At 39.6% G+C, this 21138-nt stretch overlaps 1 protein-coding gene across 1 annotated transcript in view; it reads right to left on the bottom strand.

Moving 5' to 3' along the window:
* Positions 1-21138, bottom strand: part of MYRFL (myelin regulatory factor like) — a 119462-nt gene that overhangs the window by 86054 nt on the left and 12270 nt on the right. The window contains exon 2 of the mRNA XM_068971449.1: positions 4516-4606. Within this exon, the coding sequence (XP_068827550.1) occupies positions 4516-4606 (91 nt within the window). The remainder of the gene's footprint in view (positions 1-4515; positions 4607-21138) is intronic.

Genomic DNA, 21138 nt, shown 5'->3' on the forward strand with positions numbered 1-21138 from the left:
AGAAACATAAATGTGAAGAAATAACGACTAAAAACTTCCTAGATGTAGTGAAAAATAGAAATTTACAGTTTAAGAAGCAGAGCAAAACAGTATAATCTCAAAGAAAACCTTCCCATATCCAGACACATTATAATAAGATTGCTAAAAATGTTATCTTGCAGGTAGAGAAAAATGATATATTATATATACAAGGAAGCAATGATTCAAATAACTGCTTATTTCTCATCAGAAACCATAGAGATCAGAAGACAGTACTGGGGGGAAAAGAACTGAGAACTCTAAATCCACAATCATTCTTGAGGACTTTGGCATTTCTCTTACAGTAATAGATAAAAGAAGTAGAGAAGAATCAGGAAAGCTGTGGAAGACTTGAACAACAATATTAACCAGCTTGAACACTTGACCCAACAACAGTGAATGCACAAAGCGCACAGGGAACATTCACAAGATAGATCATGTCCTGGATCATAAAGCAAATCTTAACAAATTTAAAATAATTGGAATTATAGAATGTGTTCTCTGTCCATAAGGGAATTAAACAATGAATCAGTGACAGGAAAATTCCAAAATATTTAGAAATTAGATAAACCAATTCCAGCAACCCATGAGTTAAAGAGGATGTCTCAAGAAAAAATAGGAAATATTTTGAGCTGAAAGAAAACCAAAGAATAGCATATTAAAAACTGAGGAAGGCAGCTAAAGCATTGAATGATTAAATCAGAAAACAAAGAATGGTCTCAAATCAAGAACTAAGCTTCCAACTTGAGAAACTAAACAACGAGGAGCTGACTAAGCCCAAAATAAGCAGAAGGAAATAATAAGAATAGAAATTAGTGAAATAGAAAACAAACACAATGGAGGAATTCTTTAACTAATGGCTTCATTAAGATTGCAGGACCCAAGCCCACTATATAAAAAACAAAAATAGTTCTATATGATGGCAATGAATAATTGGAACCTAAAATTTGGAAAAAAAATTTAGAACCACTATTATTTACACTAACTCAAAGAAAAATCATGAAACACTTGGGTATAGATCTAAACAAAACATACAAGATTTGCAGCTAAAACTACAAACACTGATGAAAGAAAGCAACGAAAGCCTAAATAAACGGAGAGGTATGATATGTTCACAGGGCCTCCTTGGTGGCGCAGCAGTAAAGAATTTGCCTGCCAAGGCAGGAGATGCAGGTTCAGTCCCTGGGTTGGGAAGATCCTTTGGAGAAGGAAATGGCAACCCACTCCAGTATTCTTGTCTGGCAAATCCCGTGGATAGAGAAACCCAGGTGGGCTACAATCCATGGGGTCTCAAAAGAGTCAGACTCGACTTAGTGACTAACCAACAATTATGTCCATGGCTTCAGTCAGTTCAGTTCAGTCGCTCAGTTGTGTCCAACTCTTTGCGACCCCATGAATCGCAGCACGCCAGGCCTCCCTGTCCATCACCATCTCCCGTAGTTCACCCAGACTCACGTCCATCAAGTCCGTGATGCCATCCAGCCATCTCATCCTCGGTCGTCCCCTTCTTCTCCTGCCCCCAATCCCTCCCAGCATCAGAGTCTTTTCCAATGAGTCAACTCTTCACATGAGGTGGCGGAAGTACTGGAGTTTCAGCTTTAGCATCATTCCTTCAAAAGAAATCCCAGGGCTGATCTCCTTCAGAATGGACTGGTTGGATCTCCTTACAGTCCAAGTCCATGGCTTGGAAGACTCAATTTTCTTAAGATGTCGTATATGCATGCTCAGTTGCTAAGTCATGTGTCTTTTGAGACCCCATGGACTGTAGCCCACCTGGGTTCTTCTGTCCATGGGATTTGCCAGACAAGAATACTGGAGTGTGTTGGCATTCCCCTCTCCAGGGGATATTCATGACCCAGGGATCAAACCTGCCTCTCCTGCATTGGCAGTCGGGTTCTTTACCACTGTACCACCTGGGAAACCATTAAGATGTTGATTTTCCCCCAGATGGATCTCTAGACTTAATACAATTCTAGTCCACATCTCGGAGAAGGCAATGGCATCCCACTCAAGTACTCTTGCCTAGAAAATCCCATGGATGGAAGAGCCTGGTAGGCTGCTGTCCATGGGGTCGCTAAGAGTCGGACACAACTGAGTGACTGCACTTTCACTTTTCACTTTCAATCATTGGAGAAGGAAATGGCAACCCACTCCAGTGTTCTTGCCTGGAGAATCCCAGGGATGGGGGAGCCTGGTAGGAGACCATCTTTGGGGTCGCACAGAGTCGGACACGACTGAAGCGACTTAGCAGCAGCAGCAGCGGTCTACATCTCAGCAAGATTGTTATAGATATAAACAAGCTGATTTTAATATTTATGTGAGGTCAAAGGAACTAGAATTATCAAAGTACTTTTGAAAAAGAAGACAAATTTGGAGAACTTATACTATATGGTTTTAAGACTTATGATTACAGTAATCAAGATAATGTGGTACTTGCAAAATAATAGATACATGGCTCAATGGATCAGGATAAAGAGTCTAGATACAGATCCATACAAACATGGTCAACTAATTTTTTTTATAACAGCATAAAGACAATTCGATAGAGAAATATTATCCAACAAGGAATTCGTAAAGCAACTGGACATCTATACACAAAGAAATTAATCTCAACTTGTATCTCAAAACTCGTACAAAAATTAATTAAAAATGGATTACAGACCTAAATATAAAACTTAAACTTTTAGGAAAAAAACAGAAGAAAATCTCTAACAACTTGTTAGGCAATATCTATATTTCTTAGATATAAAACACAAAAGAAAAATTTGGTCTATTGGACATCATCAAAATTTAAAACTTCTGCTCTGGGAAAGACATTGTGAAGAGAATGAAAACACAAGTTACAGGCATGGAGAAAGTACTCATAATCACATATCCAACACCGTTCTAATATCCAGAATATTTAAAGAATTCTCTAAACTCCAAAATAAGAAAAATTTAGTTTTTTAAATGGGCAAAATATTTGAACAAACATTTTAACAAAGAAAATATATGAAAGGTAAACAACGACATGAAATAAGGCTCAACATCAGTTGTTGATAGGAAAATGCAAATTAAAACAAACCGGGATACCATGATAAATCTAGTAGAAAGGCTATAATAACATTTTTTTAAAAACCAATAATTCCAAGAACTGGTGATGAAGAGAAGAAATTAGCTATCTCATATATTGCTAGTGGTAATGCAATTTTATAAAGTTAAGTTTGTACTTATAACATGGTCCAGCAGACTTTATCCAAAGTGTTACCCTAGAGAAATTAAAACTTTTGATCACACAAACACCTATGCATGAATATTTATAAGAGCTATTTATAACTGTCAAAACTGGAAATAATCAAAATATCCTTGAATGAGTAACTGGACAAACTGTTACAACAGAGCTTGCTGCTGCTGCTGCTAAGTCACTTCAGTTGTGTCCGACTCTGTTTGACCCCATAGACGGCAGCCCACCAGGCTCCCCCGTCCCTGGGATTCTCCAGGCAAGAACACTGGAGTGGGCTTATCTCAGCAATAAAAAAGAATGAACAACAGCAAAAAGAATGGAAAAAAAAAAGACATTATGCTTAGTAAAAAAAGTCAGACTCATCGTATTATATACCATAAGGCCTCACTTATATGACATTCTGGAAAAAGCAAAACTACGGGGACAGAAAAAGAAAGATTGGTGGTCAGCAGGGGTTAGGGGAGCATGATGGGTATGAGCACAAAGTGGAAATGTAGGGGAAATGTATCAGGTGAAGGAATGGTTGTGTGTGGTAACCATGGCAATAGTTACACAACTCTGTGAATTTCTCAAAATTCACAAAACCATACACAAGACAAAAATTGAATTTTATTGCTTATAAGTTGTTTCAAAAGAAAGTGGGCATGGCTATATAAATATTAGAAAATAAAAGCAGAAATCAATGACATAGAAAACAGAAAAACAATTAAGAATATAATTTTAACCAAAAGCTGGTTCTTTAAAAGCTTAAGAAAACTGATAAACCTCTTGATAAATTATCAAGAAAAAAAGACATGAATATCAATGATATGATATCAATAATATCAATGACATGATATCAATGACAACACCTGTTGTTCACTATAGATTCTACAGACATTAAAAGTATAATAAGGAAATGTGATGAACAATTTTATGCCAGTAAATTTAATAGGTGATAAGTGAAATTTACAAAGCCATTCAAAGACATAAACTGCTTAAGCTGATAATTAATAATTGATAACCTGAATAGCCCCATGTCTATTAAAGATACAGAATTGGAAAAGAGGATCTTCCTATTAAAAAAAAAAAAAAAAGCAAAACAAACCAAAAAACTCCAGACTTAGTTAGCTTCACTGATGAAATTTGCAGAAGGTTTATATTAATAGAAGAAATAATACCAACTCTACTTAAGCTCTTCTGAAAAACAGAAGAGGAAGAAGCACTTCCCAGTTCATTTAATTATTTCATAATTTTTTAAACACCAAATGGAGAGCAGTGCTCTCATTACTTACAAGGCTCCCAAATCGAAGTCATTGCCCAAGAACTCCTCCAGTAGACTTGTATCCAGGGTGGGGTTCCCCAGAGTACCATTGGCACCTTGAGCTGCAAAGGCAAATGGAAAAATCTAGAGATTCATGAAGATTTCAGAATGGTTGATCACTAACATTTCAAAGCAACTGAATGGCATAATATATTTATTGAGAATGTAGTCTTCCTTCCATTCAAATATTTCCTTCAGAAATCTTTTTAGATGTTACCCTCTTCCAGTAGCCTTCCTTGACCACCCAAGGTTGGCTTAGGTGCCCATTTCTATGTGCTTTCATTAACACCATGTATTTTGCCTTATGTACTATTTTAATTGCTTGCTTTTGTGTTTGTTTCTATATCTAAATTCTCTAACTTCAGGGACTGTGTCTTTCTTATTGTATCTACAAGTATCTATGGTATAAAAAAAAGAAAAGATTTATTGGCTGGCTGGCTAGCTGGCTGGCTGGCTGGACTGATGATTGGTTTGTTGGCTGGACAGTTTACTTCCAGTTAAGTCATCAAGAAGTTCAATATCTGGCCTCGTGTTTTTGTTAGACTTCCCAAATATAACACAACAGTTCTGTCCTTTTTCTGGATTTACAAAATGAAAATGAGCTTATTGATTTCCTTCTGATCTTTATAAAGATACCAGAATATTTAACAATACAAAATAGGTTATAAAGAAGACGAAACAATCTTTCTTTGCAGATAACATGACTATATACCTAGATAATTCAAGAGAAACAATTGACAACACAAGGAAATGATCAGAAAAGTCAATAAAGTAGACAGTTAAAAATTAACTACAAAGACTAATTACTTTTGTATATACAAAAAATGACTAGTCAATCATTCAAATAAATATAATGGGGGAAAAGAAGATTCCACTCAAAATAATGAAAAGCCTAAAATATCTAAACATATATTTGGGGACAATATATTTTTTAAAAAAAACAGCTAAGAAACTCTATGAAGTATCATAAAAAGAAATTTGACAAATGGAAAGGCCGTCATTATTCTTAGACTAAAATAATCATTATCAGAGGGCTTTTACTAGACATTATTTAGGATGTCTGCCAAACCCACAGTCATTTTCTAAGACATTTCCCCTTATAAAAAGTCTTGAGCTACCCTTACAAGTACCTGAATCAGAGAAAAAAAAAATTGGTTGGACAGTGACCAATTCAATTATTTCTCCTAAAATTTGAACTACTAAACTTTAATGCTGGTCAGTAAGATTAAGTCACATAATACCTCTGGCAGAGGACTAGAGTGATAGTCTAAATATTTCTGCCAGGTTCTTTACCCAGATCCTTCACCCAGGTCCTTCATGATTTGAGGCTGGTTGTCCCTCTTTTTAAAGTCTTATATGCATGCAATAAACCCTTTTGAATTGATTTGTATGTTATCTGAAATCAAATAATCCCCAAGGAAATGGTTCTGAAAATCTTCTGAAGAAGTAAATACATAAAAATGACCAGAAAAATTATGGAGCAGGGGGGCAATAATTACTAAGAAATACACAGATGAACACATCAAAGGATCACACATGAGCCTAGGATATATCAAGAAATACTACATATGTATGGACTAAATCTGATAGACAGAGTGCCTGATGAACTATGCACAGAGGTTCGTGACATTGTACAAGAGACAGGGATCAAGACCACCCAGGTATAAAGACCATCCCCATGGAAAAGAAATGCAAAAAAGCAAAATGGCTGTCTGGGGAGGCCTTACAAATAGCTGTGAAAAGAAAAGAAGTGAAAAGCAAAGGAGAAAAGGAAAGATAGTCCCATCTGAATGCAGAGTTCCAAAGAATTGCAAGGAGAGATAAGAAAGCCTTCCTCAGTGATCAATGCAAAGAAATACAGGAAAACAACAGAATGGGAAAGACTAGAGACCTCTTCAAGAAAATTAGAGATACCAAAGGAACATTTCATGCAAAGATGGGCTCGATAAAGGACAGAAATGGTATGGACCTAACAGAAGCAGAAGAGATTAAGAAGAGGTGGCAAGAATACACAGAAGAACTGTACAAAAAAGATCTTCATGACCAAGATAATCACGATGGTGTGATCACTCACCTAGAGCCAGACATCCTGGAATGTGAAATCAAGTGGGCCTTAGAAAGCATCACTATGAACAAAGCTAGTGGAGGTGATGGAATTCCAGTTGAGCTATTTCAAATCCTGAAAGATGATGCTGTGAAAGTGCTGCACTCAATATGCCAGCAAATTTGTAAAACTCAGCAGTGGCCACAGGACTGGAAAAGGTCAGTTTTCATTCCAATTCCAAAGAAAGTGAAAGTGAATTCACTCAGTCATGTCTGACTCTTTGTGACCCCATGGACTGTAGCCCACCAGGCTCCTCAGTCCATGGAATTTTCCAGGCAAGAGTACTGGAGTGGGTTGCCATTTCCTTCTCCAGGGGATCTTCCCAACCCAGGGACTGAACCCGGGTCTCCCCCACTGCAGGCAGACGCTTTACCATCTGAGCCACCAGGGAAGCCCAATCCCAAAGAAAGGCAATGCCAAAGAATGCTCAAACTACCACACAATTGCACTCATCTCACACGCTAGTAAAGTCATGCTCAAAATTCTCCAAGCTAGGCTTCAGCAATATGTGAACCGTGAACTTCCAGATGTTCAAGCTGGTTTTAGAAAAGGCAGAGGAACCAGAGATCAAATTGCCAACATCTGCTGGATCATCGAAAAAGCAAGAGAGTTCCAGAAAAACATCTATTTCTGCTCTATTGACTATACCAAAGCCTTTGACTGTGTGGATCACAATAAACTGTGGAAAATTCTGAAAGAGATGGGAATACCAGACCACCTGACCTGCCTCTTGAGAAACCTATATGCAGGTCAGGAAGCAAAAGTTAGAATTGGACATGGAACAACAGACTGGTTCCAAATAGGAAAAGGAGTAGGTCAAGGCTGTATATTGTCACCCTGCTTATTTAACTTCAATGCAGAGTACATCATGAGAAATGCTGGGCTGGAAGAAGCACAAGCTGGAATCAAGATTGCCGGGAGAAATATCAGTAACCTCAGATATGCAGATGACACCACCCTTATGGCAGAAAGTGAAGAGGAACTAAAGAGCCTCTTGATGAAAGTGAAAGAGGAGAGTGAAAAAGTTGGCTTAAAGCTCAACATTCAGAAAACGAAGATCACGGCATCTGGTCCCATCACTTCATGGCAAATAGATGGTGAAACAGTGTCAGACTTTATTTTTCTCGGCTCAAAAATCACTGCAGATGGTGACTGCAGCCATGAAATTAAAAGATGCTTACTCCTTGGAAGGAAAGTTATGATCGACCTAGATAGCACATTAAAAAGCAGAGACATTACTTTGTCAACAAACCTCCAAGGCTATGGTTTTTCCTGTGGTCATGTACGGATGTGAGAGTTGGACTGTGAAGAAAGCTGAGAGTCGAAGAATTGATGCTTCTGAACTGTGGTGTTAGAGAAGACTCTTGAGAGTCCCTTGGACTGCAAGGAGATCCAACCAGTCCGTCCTAAAGGAGACCAGTCCTGGGTATTCATTGGGAAGACTGATGCTGAGGCTGAAACTCCAATACTTTGGCTACCTCATGTGAAGAGCTGACTCATTTGAAAAGACCCTGATGCTGACAGGGATTGGGGGCAGGAAGAGAAGGGATGACAGGGGATGAGATGGCTGGATGGCATCACTGACTCGATGCACCTGAGTTTGGGTGAACTCCAGGAGTTGGTGATGGACAGGGAGGCGTGTCATGCTGCAATTCATGGGGTCTCGAAGAGTCGGACATGACTGAGTGACTGAACTAAACTGATGGACTAAATATATATATATTGTGTGTGTGCTAAGTTGCTTCAGTCATGTCTGACTCTTTGTGACCCTAGGGACTGTAGCCTGCTAGGTTTCTCTGTCCTTGGGATTTTCAGGCAAGAATACTGGAGTGGGTTGTCATGCCCTCCTCCAGGGGATCTTCCCAACCCAGGGATCAAACCTGCGTCTCTTAAGTCTCCTGCATTGGCAGGAGGATTCCTTACCACTAACACAACCTGGGAAGCCTCATAATACATATTACATTTACATATATATATATACACACACACAATAGGTACATGATAAGCATATCCTTTCACACTAGTGAGGAAAGATTAATTATTCAATATATGTTGTGGGGAAAATTGGTTATACATCTGGGAGAAAAAACCTGGATTATTTTCTTGTTCCCATGCCAAAATTCCAGATAGATGGAAAATTTCAACATAAATAAATAAAACCATAGAAAGAAAACATCAGTGACTATACTTACGATCTTGAGATAAAGAAGATTTTTTCAAGCATGGCACAAAAGTCAAAAATTATTTTTAAAAAAAGCCTTGATAAAATTTCGTTATATACACTTTTTGTGCAGGGAAGAATTTTTAATGGTTTATTTTGAAATAATTTCTAACCTAAAGAGAAACTACAGGAATACAAAGAAAGTCACACATAACCTTCACCCACATTCATCAGTTATTAACACTGCGCTGCATTTTTATTATTCTCTCTCTCTCTCTCTCTCACACACACACACACAGATACATACTCACCTATACATATCATTTTGAATCACTTGAGAACAGGTGCCTTCATCCCTGACTACTTCAGTATATCTTCCTCAGTATAACCATTATCTTTCCAACCACAATTCAATTATCAAAATCAGAAAACTTACTATTGATACAGTTTTATTATACAATCTATATTCCACATTCAAATTTTGCCAATTCTCTTAATAAATGTCATTAATAGCATTTTTTTCTGGCACATATTTAAATCCAGGGGAACATAATACATTTAGTTTTCATGGCTCTATAGATATCTTTAAAGGCTATAGGCTGTTTTATAGAATGTGCTTCAGTTTTAGTTTGCCTCATGTTTTCTCAAGGTTAAATTCAAATTTTGTGTGTTTGGCAAGAGAATTACATAAATGATATTATGTCTTTCTGTGTTTGGCAAGAGAATTACATAAATGATATTATGTCTTTCTTAGTGCCTTATATCAGGAGGACCATAATATCTCATTATTATTGATACTAATTTTCACCTCTTGGTTAAGGTACTACCTGCCAACTTTCTCCACTATAAATTTACTACTATTCTTTCTGTAATTTGTGGCAAAATACTTTGAAATTATGCAAATATTCTGTTCCTCATTAAATTTTTATCTAGTAGTTTTAGTATCCATCGAAGATAATAAGCATTTTAATCCACAAGGAAAGTTAAAAACAAAGTGAAGGAATATTTTCAGTATACATGAGAAAGTAACTACCCAAAATATTCTTTCAAATCAGTAAAGTAACAGCTACACTTCAATAGAAAATAGTAAAAGACTTAAAGGGGCAGTTCATAAAATGAAAAATCAAATTGGTTAATAACTGCACATAATATATTAAACTTTACTAAGAAACAATTTAAAATATAAGAAAATTTTCTTTTTTCTTAAAAATTAGCATATATTCAAGGAATTAATAAAATCCACTGTTAATGTTGATAGAAATAAGATGACCCTTTTATGCACTGCTGACAGGAATGCATATTAAATAATCTATCTAAAAAGAGCTGGCAGATGTTTCAAAAAAGCTGAATGTGTATATATACTCTGATCCCAAAATTTCACTTAATATGCTTATGATAATAGACTTGCTATAATAATAGAAAATTGAGAATAGATGACCATTAATTGACACTCATTTAATGAAATACTATGCAGTCATTTAGTAAATTCTATAACAATTCAAGAGAAAGTAGGTTGCAAAATCTTTACCTACCCAATTTGTTTTCAAATATAAATGCAACAGACAGACAATTCCAAAATTTAAAAGTTTAGCGTATAAAGCCTCATGACTTCCTCTTGAAAATAACTCCTTGGCAGTGAAATTCTACCAAGCAAAAATGATTCAAAAGAAATAATGCAGAAATATAGAAATTGAAGGGGGAAAACAATGATGAACAGTGAACACAGGACTTAAACTGAATAGCTGAGGGAAATATGGTTGCAGATCACAACGTAAAAGTAATAAGCCCTTAAAAAGGAAAAAGCATCAGCAACAAAATTTACAAGATAGGGAGTGGGAAAATGGGAAGACGCGATATCAGTCCCTCTGTTATTCAAATCTCAGAGTTCATCTTCATTACACTAAATCTCAACCATTGAGTAACGAACTAACTGTTCCAGCTTTGTAGTAACTTTCAAATCCCCTTTCTTAATCTTGGAAGAATCATTTAGAACTCTCTCTAATAGTGAAGAAACAATTATTTAAATTCTATAATTCCTTCAGTTTCCCTTCAAGTTCTTTTTATCTTATTAAATTCAATTTTAATTGAATAAAATTGATATTTATATTTAATATCAATATTTTATTTAAATAGTACATGTGAGCTAAGATCCATTTTCTACAAAATTATTTCTACCATCTATCTAGTTATCATCCATCTATAGATACTCACAGAGAAGATGAAACAATATTCTACAACTGTTGACAGTAAGTAGATGGTAGGATTTAGAGTGATTTATAATTTTTTTTCAATTCCTGTTACACACTTTGGAAAATTATTTTTCACTTTGCACAATTTTGAATAAAATGATTTTCTAAAACAAGTGAGAAATAAATTGCTAAAATAGATAAAAAACATACAACCTAAACTAAACCAAAAGCCCTGGAGTAAATAGAGAAAATTTCCACTCATGACTATCACCCTGTACTTGCATAAAAGATAAAAGTCCCAGTGGCATCATGAGTTATGTTCTAAAACATGATAATTCTTCTGCCTGCCATTTTCACAATTCTGGAACATAAAGAAAGAAGTTCAGTTCAGTTCAGTTCAGTCGCTCAGTCATGTCCGACTGTTTGCGACCCCATGAACCGCAGCACGCCAGGCCTCCCTGTCTATCACCAACTCCCGGAGTCCACCCAAACCCATGTCCATGGAGTTGGTGATGCCATCCAACCATCTCATCCTCTGTCGTCCCTTTCTCCTCCTGCCCTCAATCTTTCCCAGCCATCAGGGTCTTTTCCAATGAGTCAGCTCTTTGCATCAGGTGGCCAAAGTATTGGAGTTTCAGCTTCAACATCAGTCCTTCCAATGAACACCCAGGACTGATCTCCTTTAGGATGGACTGGTTGGATCTCCTTGCAGTCCAAGGGACTTTCAATAGTCTTCTCCAACACCACAGTTCAAAAGCATCAATTCTTCGGTGCTCAGCTTTCTTCACAGTCCAACTCTCACATCCATACATGACCACTGGAAAAATCATAGCCTTGACTAGATGGACCTTTGTTGACAAAGGAATGTCTCTGCTTTTCAATATGCTGTCTAGGTTGGTCATAACCTAGGTTGCGGACATTTCCCTGGTATAATTTCAATATGCATTATTTCAGCTGTCTATCCCACACACCTGTATCCCTCATGTAATCCAGTGCCTTGAATTCCTCCTAGGGGTAGGGTACCTCGGTACTAGATCGCTGCACTGTTTATATGAGTTGTAGGAGGGCCATTTCATCTTCAGCTTTGGGCTTGCTAATTCACCCATGGCATTAAAACAAAATTTTAAAAATCTTAAGCCCCTCACAAATGGGAAAAATTGATGGGTGCTGAGTCAGGCAGAAGAGAGGGAGGGGGAAAGGGAAGAGACAAAAGAGATCACCAGCTGCATTCAGTGACATGAACTCAGAGGGAGATGGACGGAAGATATCCCTAAAGGTCGGGATGGTCAGAAATGACCTCGTAGTGGGGCTTTGTCTTGAGCTAGACTTGGAGAAAGGATAAGATGGAGATGAGAAGAGACTCATTCCTTCTCTCATTGAGTCAACCAGTACTTACTAAGCATCTACTATGCACCAAGCATTGTACAAGGTTCTGAGAACACAGCCTTGAGAAAAATTAACAAGATCCACTCAGGAGGCTTGGATTCCAATGGAGGGGAAGCGAGCAACAGCGGGGGAGGAGGTACATGACATATGAGAGACAGTAAATAAATAGGATCTTTTTGGGTGGTGATGAAAATAACATAGGATGGCAAGACAGGCAGTTGGGGAAGGAGCTCCATTCAACCTGGAGGCTTTTCTCAGGAAGGCACCAGCTGTGAAGAATTGAGGGCAGAGTATGCTAGGGAGAGGGAACAGCCCCCAAGAGCCCAGGGGCTGGACTGAGATGGCTTGTCAGAGAAACAAAGCATTCTAGTGTGGTCAGAGCACAGGAGCACAGAGGAGGAGGAAGGGAAGGTGCTCAAAGCAATGAGAAGCCTTTGGAAACTGAAATAATATGCTTTACATTTTTTTATTTGTTTGGCTGCATTTGGTCTTGGTTGCAGCACATGAGATCTTCGTTGTGTCATTGTGGGATCTTTCCTTGCAGCCCATGGACTCTCTAGTTGCCCCTCAAGGGCTCAGTAGTTGCTCGTGGGCTTGGTTGCTCTGTGGCTTGTGGAATCTTCCCGGACCAGGGAATCGAACCCGCATTCCCTGCATTGCACAGTAGAGTCTTAACCACTGGACCACCAGGGAAGTCTCGCTCTAAATTTATAAAAGGTCACCATAGTTGCTTTGCAGGAAAGAACTATCCAGGACAAGAACAGTAGAAGGGAAATCAGCTTCAAGCCTGTCACAGTTGTCCGGGGACTTTCAGAGGGAGTTTGGAGTTCTTACTCTGCAAAGGAGAAGCACTTTGCCCGACTTGACCAGTTCTCTTAACAGCCCTAGAGTGAGTGAAGTCGCTCAGTCGTGTCTGACTTTTTGAAACCCCATAGACTGTAGCGTACCAGGCTCCTCTGTCCATGGGATTTTCCAGGCAAGAGTACTGGAGTGGGTTGCCATTTCCTTTTCCAGAGGATCTTCCCAACCCAGGGATCGAACCCGGCTCTCCCACATTGTAGGCAGACGCTTTACCGACTGAGCCACAAAGGATTTCCAGTGTACAGAGAAGGCAACGTGATTACACAGGTTAACTAGCTCCCCCGCGGTCACACAGCTGTAAATGACCTGCAGCCAACAGGCCTGCCCTGATTCACTACTACCCACAGCCTGTATTCCTCCTCCTCCCCAACAATGCCAGCCAACTGAGGGAAAGCAACTTGCTTTCAACTGGGCTTTGGTCAAGACAATTGCTAAGAGAAGTAGATGGAGGAAAAGATCTGTTTAGTTTTCCACTGAAGCCCCTGCTGGAGTCCCACCTGCTTTATACAGCCCACCCCAGCCCACCCCCAAACACATACACACAACTCCCCACATAGAAGTAGGAGGTGGCCCATAGATTCTCAGACCTGACCTCTGTGCTGCTTGCATTACATCACACCCTCCCCAACCTCCATCCCTAGGTAGAAATAAGAGATGGTCCACGGCATCCAGGACCTGCCTGTGTGACTTGTCCAAATTCCTTACTGAACCAAGAGAGATGAACCCCAGGCTAGCTGGCTTTCTCTAGGACTCCAAAACCACAGCTGTGCTTTCCAGACCCAAAGGAAATTATTCCACAATATAAATCTGTAGTGTCAGATAAAATTGTTTTCAGGAGGCTTTACACACACAGGGTGACACTCAAACGGCTCTTAAAATAACTCACATGCTTTTTAAAAAATAATCACTTTGCTCTAAATGTCTTCAAAGCTGATCTATAATACCCAAACCTGCAAAGTGTGTGTTCTTGAGCATTCCACCCACTGTCAGGAAGGCTCAGGTCCAAACCTTGATGCCACCCTTTTCTAGATTTCTCTCTATTTCTACCATTCTGCTCACAAAAGCTGAAACTGCCCAGGACTCCAGGAGTCCCAGAGACCCACTCCCTTCATTGCTCTAAGGAAGCAAGGTCCTTCTTCACCCTAGCTCTCTGCCCCACTTCGAGGCACAGTGACAGCTGCAGGATGCTCACCTGTCCTGTTGCCCCTGGCCTCGGGCAGACCTCAATCCACCAGGGATGCCACAGACAAATCTAAGTTGCATCCACAAGACTCACTCATAGGCATGCATGTGCCTTTGGGGACACAGGGCTTCCCCGAAGTTATGAACAGGGGGCATACAGCAAGGACCTCCCTTTCTGTCTCCCTTCCACCCACCCAGCCACCACCAACCAGTCCTGTGTAAGGACCCTTCTTGTTTCTATACAAATGATCCCTTCCAATATAACCCCCTCAAACCCAGGTGCCCCCTGTTCCTTTTTAACTGCTTTGTCCCAAAACAGTGCTGCCCAGATTATTCAGACAACAGGTAAGATGACAAAATTTGTCTGTTAGGACAATTCTAGGATTAAAAAGCATTTTTTTTGGCAGCCCCAGGTCTTAGTTTCATCATCTGGGATCCAGTTCCCTGAGCAGGGATAGAACCAGGGATCAAACCTGGGCCCCCCCCTCCCCCCCAACTGGGAGCACAGAGTCTTAACCACTGGACCACCAGGGAAGTCCCCTTAGGTTTTTTAGAGACTCTAAATAGCAACCAGTGTTCCCACCTCCTGCAACCCCCACCCTCATTGCCCTTTGAACTTAAATGTAGAGCTTCCCTCTGATGTACCAGTGCTCATGAGGAATTGTAGCATCATTGTTCGTAGACATGCCAAAGAAGGAGGAGGAGGGGAGGGAGAGGAAAAGATGGAGGATGGGAAGAGAAAGGAGACATTCATTTGCTTAAGGGTGTGTGCTCAGTTGCTTGAGCCACCCCTTTCGCCTTCAGTCTTTCCCAGCATCTGGGTCTTTACCAATAAGTTGGCTCTTGGCACCAGGTGGCCAAAGTATTAGAGCTTCAGCTCCAGCACCAGTCCTTCCAATGAATATTCAGGGTTGATTTCCTTTAGGATTGACTGGTTTGATCTCCTTGCAGTCCAAAGGACTCTCAAGAAGAATAATAATCATAGAATAATGATAGTAAGAGCATTTACCTCAGGGAATTGTGAGGATTAAATGAGATAATGCATATAAAGGTATGCAGCATAGTTCTCAGCTCAATACTGTCCTTTGTCATAACCATCCATTGCTGTGCTCAAGAAGTTCATAACCCAGTGAGAAAGACTGACATGAAGGCACACCATAGCAGCTTGATGTGGCAACTGAGTGTCACAGGGCATTACAGGTCACCTAAATGACTCAACAGGAGCAAAAAGGTGCCAGGAAAATCTTCCAGGAATAGGGGTCCATGGAGCTGGAACTGTCAGCAGGGGCAAATCCTGGGGCTTTGAATGTCGTGAGATTCTTTCTTTAATGTTCCTTACTGAAATTATTTTTTAATTAATTTTATTGGCATATAGTTGCTTTACAATATTGTGTTAGTTGCTGCAGTACAGCAAAGTGAATCAGCTATGTGTATACATATATCCCCTCTTTTTTGGATTTCTTTCCCATTTAGGTCACCACAGAACACTGAGCAGAGATCCCTGTGCTATGTAACAGGTTCTCATTTGTTGCTGACATGTATACTGTTTAGTCACTAAGCTGTATCTGACTCTTTGTGACCCCATAGGCTGTAGCCCACCAGCCTCCTCTGTCCATGGGATTCTCCAGGCAAGAATACTGGAGTGGGTTGTCACTTCCTTCTCCAAGGAATCTTCCCCACCCAGGGATTGAACCCGGATATCCTGAATTGCAGGCAGATTCTTTATCATCTGAGCCAGCTGGGAATGTCAATCCCCGTCTCCCAGTTTATCTCACCCTCCATGACGCCCTTAGTATCCATAAGTTTGTTTTCTGATCTGGTGCCATGGAGTTGGGGTCGGAAAAGTGGAGGCGTGTGCAGTGGTATGCTGGAGCCAGCTTGTACAAGCTTGGGCACATCTCTTCCCAACTCCATATTTAGAGTCTAGTAACTTGAAATTGGCAGTAGTGGGAAGATTTACACCATGGAAATTGGCAAACATTACAACTTGACGAATTTCCTCCAAAGGTTTGTTAAACATTTACCAGCACATCCCTGGATGTGAGTAGTATTTGGGAAAAGAATCCCACTGAGTTTAGTTACTGACTGGATCCTCCCATCTCTGTTTTGCTGGCTGGTTGGGAGGTGGTGTTGGTGGGTGGGGAGCCTGAGAAGGAGCTGGAGGGGTTCATCCACTCTAAGCCATGTAGTGTCAACCCTGAGAAGTGACCTGCAGGGCACTGCCCCAAGAAAACCTCCACCTAATGACCTAGAATCCTGGCAGTCTCCCCAGTCTTCCTTGTACAAATAGTCCTGCACTGATCCAGGAAGAAAGAAGCTAATCAGTTCTTTCAGGCGGAGGTAACATGGCCCAGTGTTGAAAGCAGTCACCCAGTTAAAAGACTGTCTCTGAACTTTAACATGATATGAATCACCTGAAATTTATGTGTCTGATAATGAAAGATGAAATGAAAACCTTTATTCAACTTGAGTAAATAAATGGATCAAGCACATTGTGTAACAGGATGGCAAAATCCACATAGCTTTTCAGAAACTGTCATGGATGCAAAGTTCTAGAAAGGACTGCTGAACACTTGGCTGTTGGCCTCAGAGAACAGCAGATTACCCAGGAGCCTGCACGTGTCCATCAAGAACTGGCCCTGTGGAGGTACTTCATCTGCTTTCCTGACTAGGCTAGGAACCTGTGCCTGGAAATCTGTATCTTGATTTCAATTAGACACTTAACAAAATTGTTAATTCACTCATCCAATAATAAATATTTTAATGAAGTGTTGGTGTTAGGCAGTGGGATATAACCATGAGTGACACTCAATCTTACCCTCGAGCCCGGGAATGAGAGTATAGACAGTAAAAAGGCAGGACTAAGGATGATACATAAAGCCCAAGAGACATATAGGAATGCCTTTCCCATTCAGCTGGGGGAAGGGCAGTCAAGGACGGCTGTACTTGTAGCTCAAACACAGAAAGGTAGAGGAAATTACATGAGAATTGGGTGAATTTGTATCTGGGAGAACAACTGAACTCCAGCATGCTAACCCAGAGAAAATCCTAAAATTTACTGCAAAAATGACTCTGCTCTTATCCTTCTCAATAAGGCTATTTGTAATTTGAACAAGTATAGAAAAGGCAAACCTGCCACATACACAGATGGCCCAAAGGAGATGAACAAGGTGTAAATACAGTATAAAGGAGTCAGGTCACTACAGATAGTCATACTGAGTGAGTTACAGTCACTCAGTCATGTTTGACTCTTTGCGACCCCATGGACTATACAGTTCATGGAATTCTCCAGGCCAGAATACTGGAGTGGGTAGCTCTTCCCTTCTCCAAGGATCTTCCCAACACAGGGATTGAACCCAGGTCTCCTGCATTACAGGCAGATTCTTTACCTGCTGAACTACAAGGGAAGTAAGACAGAAAAAGATAAATATTATATGATATTGCTTATATGTGGAGTTTTTTTAAATGGTACAAATGGTTCAGTTCAGTTCAGTTGCTTAGTAGTGTCCAACTCTTTGTGACCCCATGGACTGCAGCACACCAGGCTTCCCTGTCCATCACCAACTCCCAGAGCCTACTCAAACTCATGTCCATCACATCAGTGATGCCATCCAACCATCTCATCCTCTATCTTTCCCTTCTCCTCCTGCCTTCAATCTTTCTCAGCATCAGGGTTTTTTCCAAAGAGTCGATTCTTTGCATCAGGTGGCCAAAGTACTGGAGTTTCAGCTTCAGCATCAGTCCTTCCAGTGAATATTCAGGACTGATTTCCTTTAAGATTGATTGGTTGGATCTCCAAGGTACAGATGGACTTATTTACAAAACAGAAATAATAGAGTCACAGAAGTAGAAAACAAACTTACGGCTACCAGGGGAGAAAATGAGAGGATGGATAAATTGGGATATTTATGTACACAATTCTATATATAAAATAGGCAACTAATAAGAATCTACGGTATATTACAGGGAACTCTATTCAGTAGTCTGTAATGACCTATATGGAAATAGAATTTTAAAAGAGTGAATATATGTATATGTACAACTGATTCACTTTGTTATACAGCAGAAACTAACACAACATTGTAAATCAACTATACTCCAATTTTAAAAAGCCAGTCAGACTATACTACAAAGCTACAGTCATCAAGATAGTATGGTACTGGCACAAAGACAGAAATATACATCAATGGAACAAAACAGAAATCCCAGAGATGAACCATGCACTTATGGACAGCTTAGCTTTGACAAAGGAGGTGAAAATATACAAGGGAGAAAAGACAATCTCTTTAACAAGTGGTTCTGGGAAAACTGGTCAACCACCTGTAAAAGAATGAAACTAGAACACGTCTAACACCACACACAAAAATAAACTCAAAATGGATTAAAGATCGAAATGACCAGAAACTATAAAATTCTTAGAGGAAAACATAGGCAGAACACTCTCTGACATAAATCATGGCAAGATCCTCTATGACCCACCTCCCAGAGTAATGGAAATACAAGCAAAAATAAACAAATGGGACCTAATTAAACTTAAAAGCTTTTGCAAAACTAAGGAAACTATAAGCAAGGTGAAAAGACAGCCTTCAGAATGGGAGAAAATAATAGCAAACGAGGGAACTAACAAAAAATTAATCTCAAAAATACACAAGCAGTTCCTGCAGCTCAGTACCAGATAAATAAACGACCCAATCAAAAAATGGGCCAAAGAACTAAACAGACATTTCTCCAAAGAAGACATACAGGTGGCTAACAAACACATGAAAAGATGTTCAACATCACTCATTATCAGAGAAATACAAATCAAAACCACAATGAGGTACCATCTCATGCCGGTCAGAATGGCTGCTATCCAAAAGTCTACAAGCAATAAATGCTGGAGAGGGTGTGGAGAAAAGAGAACCCTCTTACACTGTTGGTGGGAATGCAAACTAGTACAGCCACTATGGAGAACAGTGTGGAGATTCCTTAAAAAACAGGAAATAGAGCTGTCATATGACCTAGCAATCCCACTGCTGGGCATACACACTGAGAAAACCATAATTGAAAGAGACATGTGTACCCCAATATTCACTGCAGCACTATTTACAATAGCTAGGACATGGAAGCAACCTAGATGTCGATTGGCAGACAAATGGATACGAAAGTTGTGTCACATATACACAATGGAATATTATGCAGCTCTTAAGAAGAATGCATTTGAGTCCGTTCTAATGAGGTGGACGAAACTGGAGCCTGTTATACAGAGTGAAGTAAGTCAGAAAGAAAAACACCAATACAGTATACTAACGCATACATACGGAATTTAGAAAGATGGTAACAATAAACCTATATACGAGACAGCACAAGAGACACAGATGCAAAGAACAGACTTTTTGACTCTGTGGGAGAAAGTGAGGGTGGGATGGTTTGAGGGAATAGCATTGAAATATGTATATTACCATAGGTGAAACAGATGACCAGTCCAAGTTTGATGCCTAAAACAGGGCGCTCAAAGCCAGTGCACTGGAACAACCCAGAGGGATGGGATGTGGAGGGAGGTGGAAGCGGGGATTCAGGACGCGGGCGACACATGTACAGTGATGTGTCCGTGGCTGATTCATGTCAATGTATGGCAAAAAACAACCACAATATTGCAAAGTAATTAGCCTCCAATAAAATAAATTAATTAATTTAAATTTTAAAAAATTCAGGTCAAGTCTCAGCAACTGAATTGATGGCTGACTTTGACAAGATGAAATTTAGTAGGTTAAGCATTCAGCTTTCCATTGATTTTCTCCATTATGTAAATATGAGATGGGGAAACCTGAATTTTGAGTAAATGGTTGATAGAGACATCAATTTAGTCTTGTCATCATGAAGAAATATTGGGAAAACAAACAAATTTCCTCCTGAAATCATTGAGGACAGAACTGGGAGGGTAGGTCCCTGCTCCTGTAGACGCAGGTCCAATATTAATGACCTGGGCCCCATACCTTAAGAGGAATGTCCACAAATAGTAGGATGTCTGAATGAGAGCAAATCAAGTGAGAAAGAATCATAAGTCAAGCCACATACAAGATGATCAATGGAGACAAATACGAATAATAACAGCAAAACTCGGTAAATTCGCTGAGCATGTTTTATGTACCCATACCATGCGAAGAATTTTACATTTACTCTCTTACTCACTCCAAACAGTAATTTTATTCTGCCAGATAGGTACAAGTATTATTCCTGTTTTTCAGAAGAGCAAATAGTCTCAGCAAACTTAAGCAACTAGCTCAAGTTGCAATAGCACAGTTGTTGCAGGGGTTCTTTTTTCTAATGGCAGGGGTTCTTATTGCAGTGTTTTCTACTATAACATAACATACATGTTCCTGAACAAACCTGCACTCTGCTAAATCATGTGAAGTAATGAATGAGTAGGGGAGAAATCACTCAAAAGCTAATAAAAGCAATAACATTCCTAGTAAAAATTTAAAGGACACATCAAGTTATAGTTCATACAGTTAAGTACTTCAGAAAACACAGGGATTCACCCTTTATAAAAAGGTTGTTAGAAGGAAGAGTTGTGGCTACTGAATGTTGAGGGAAGAGAAGAGGGAGGAGGCAAATGAAATTAAGATAACTGGTTTACATCACCTGCATTAGTGCCTACCCTTCCTGGGCTCAAGGACTCTCCTTTGTCTGAACACATTAAGCTTCTGTTAAGAGGAAAAAAGGTCGAGT

Source organism: Capricornis sumatraensis, chromosome 4 (assembly GCF_032405125.1).
Source record: "Capricornis sumatraensis isolate serow.1 chromosome 4, serow.2, whole genome shotgun sequence".
In the NCBI taxonomy this organism is placed as follows: Eukaryota; Metazoa; Chordata; class Mammalia; order Artiodactyla; family Bovidae; genus Capricornis; species Capricornis sumatraensis.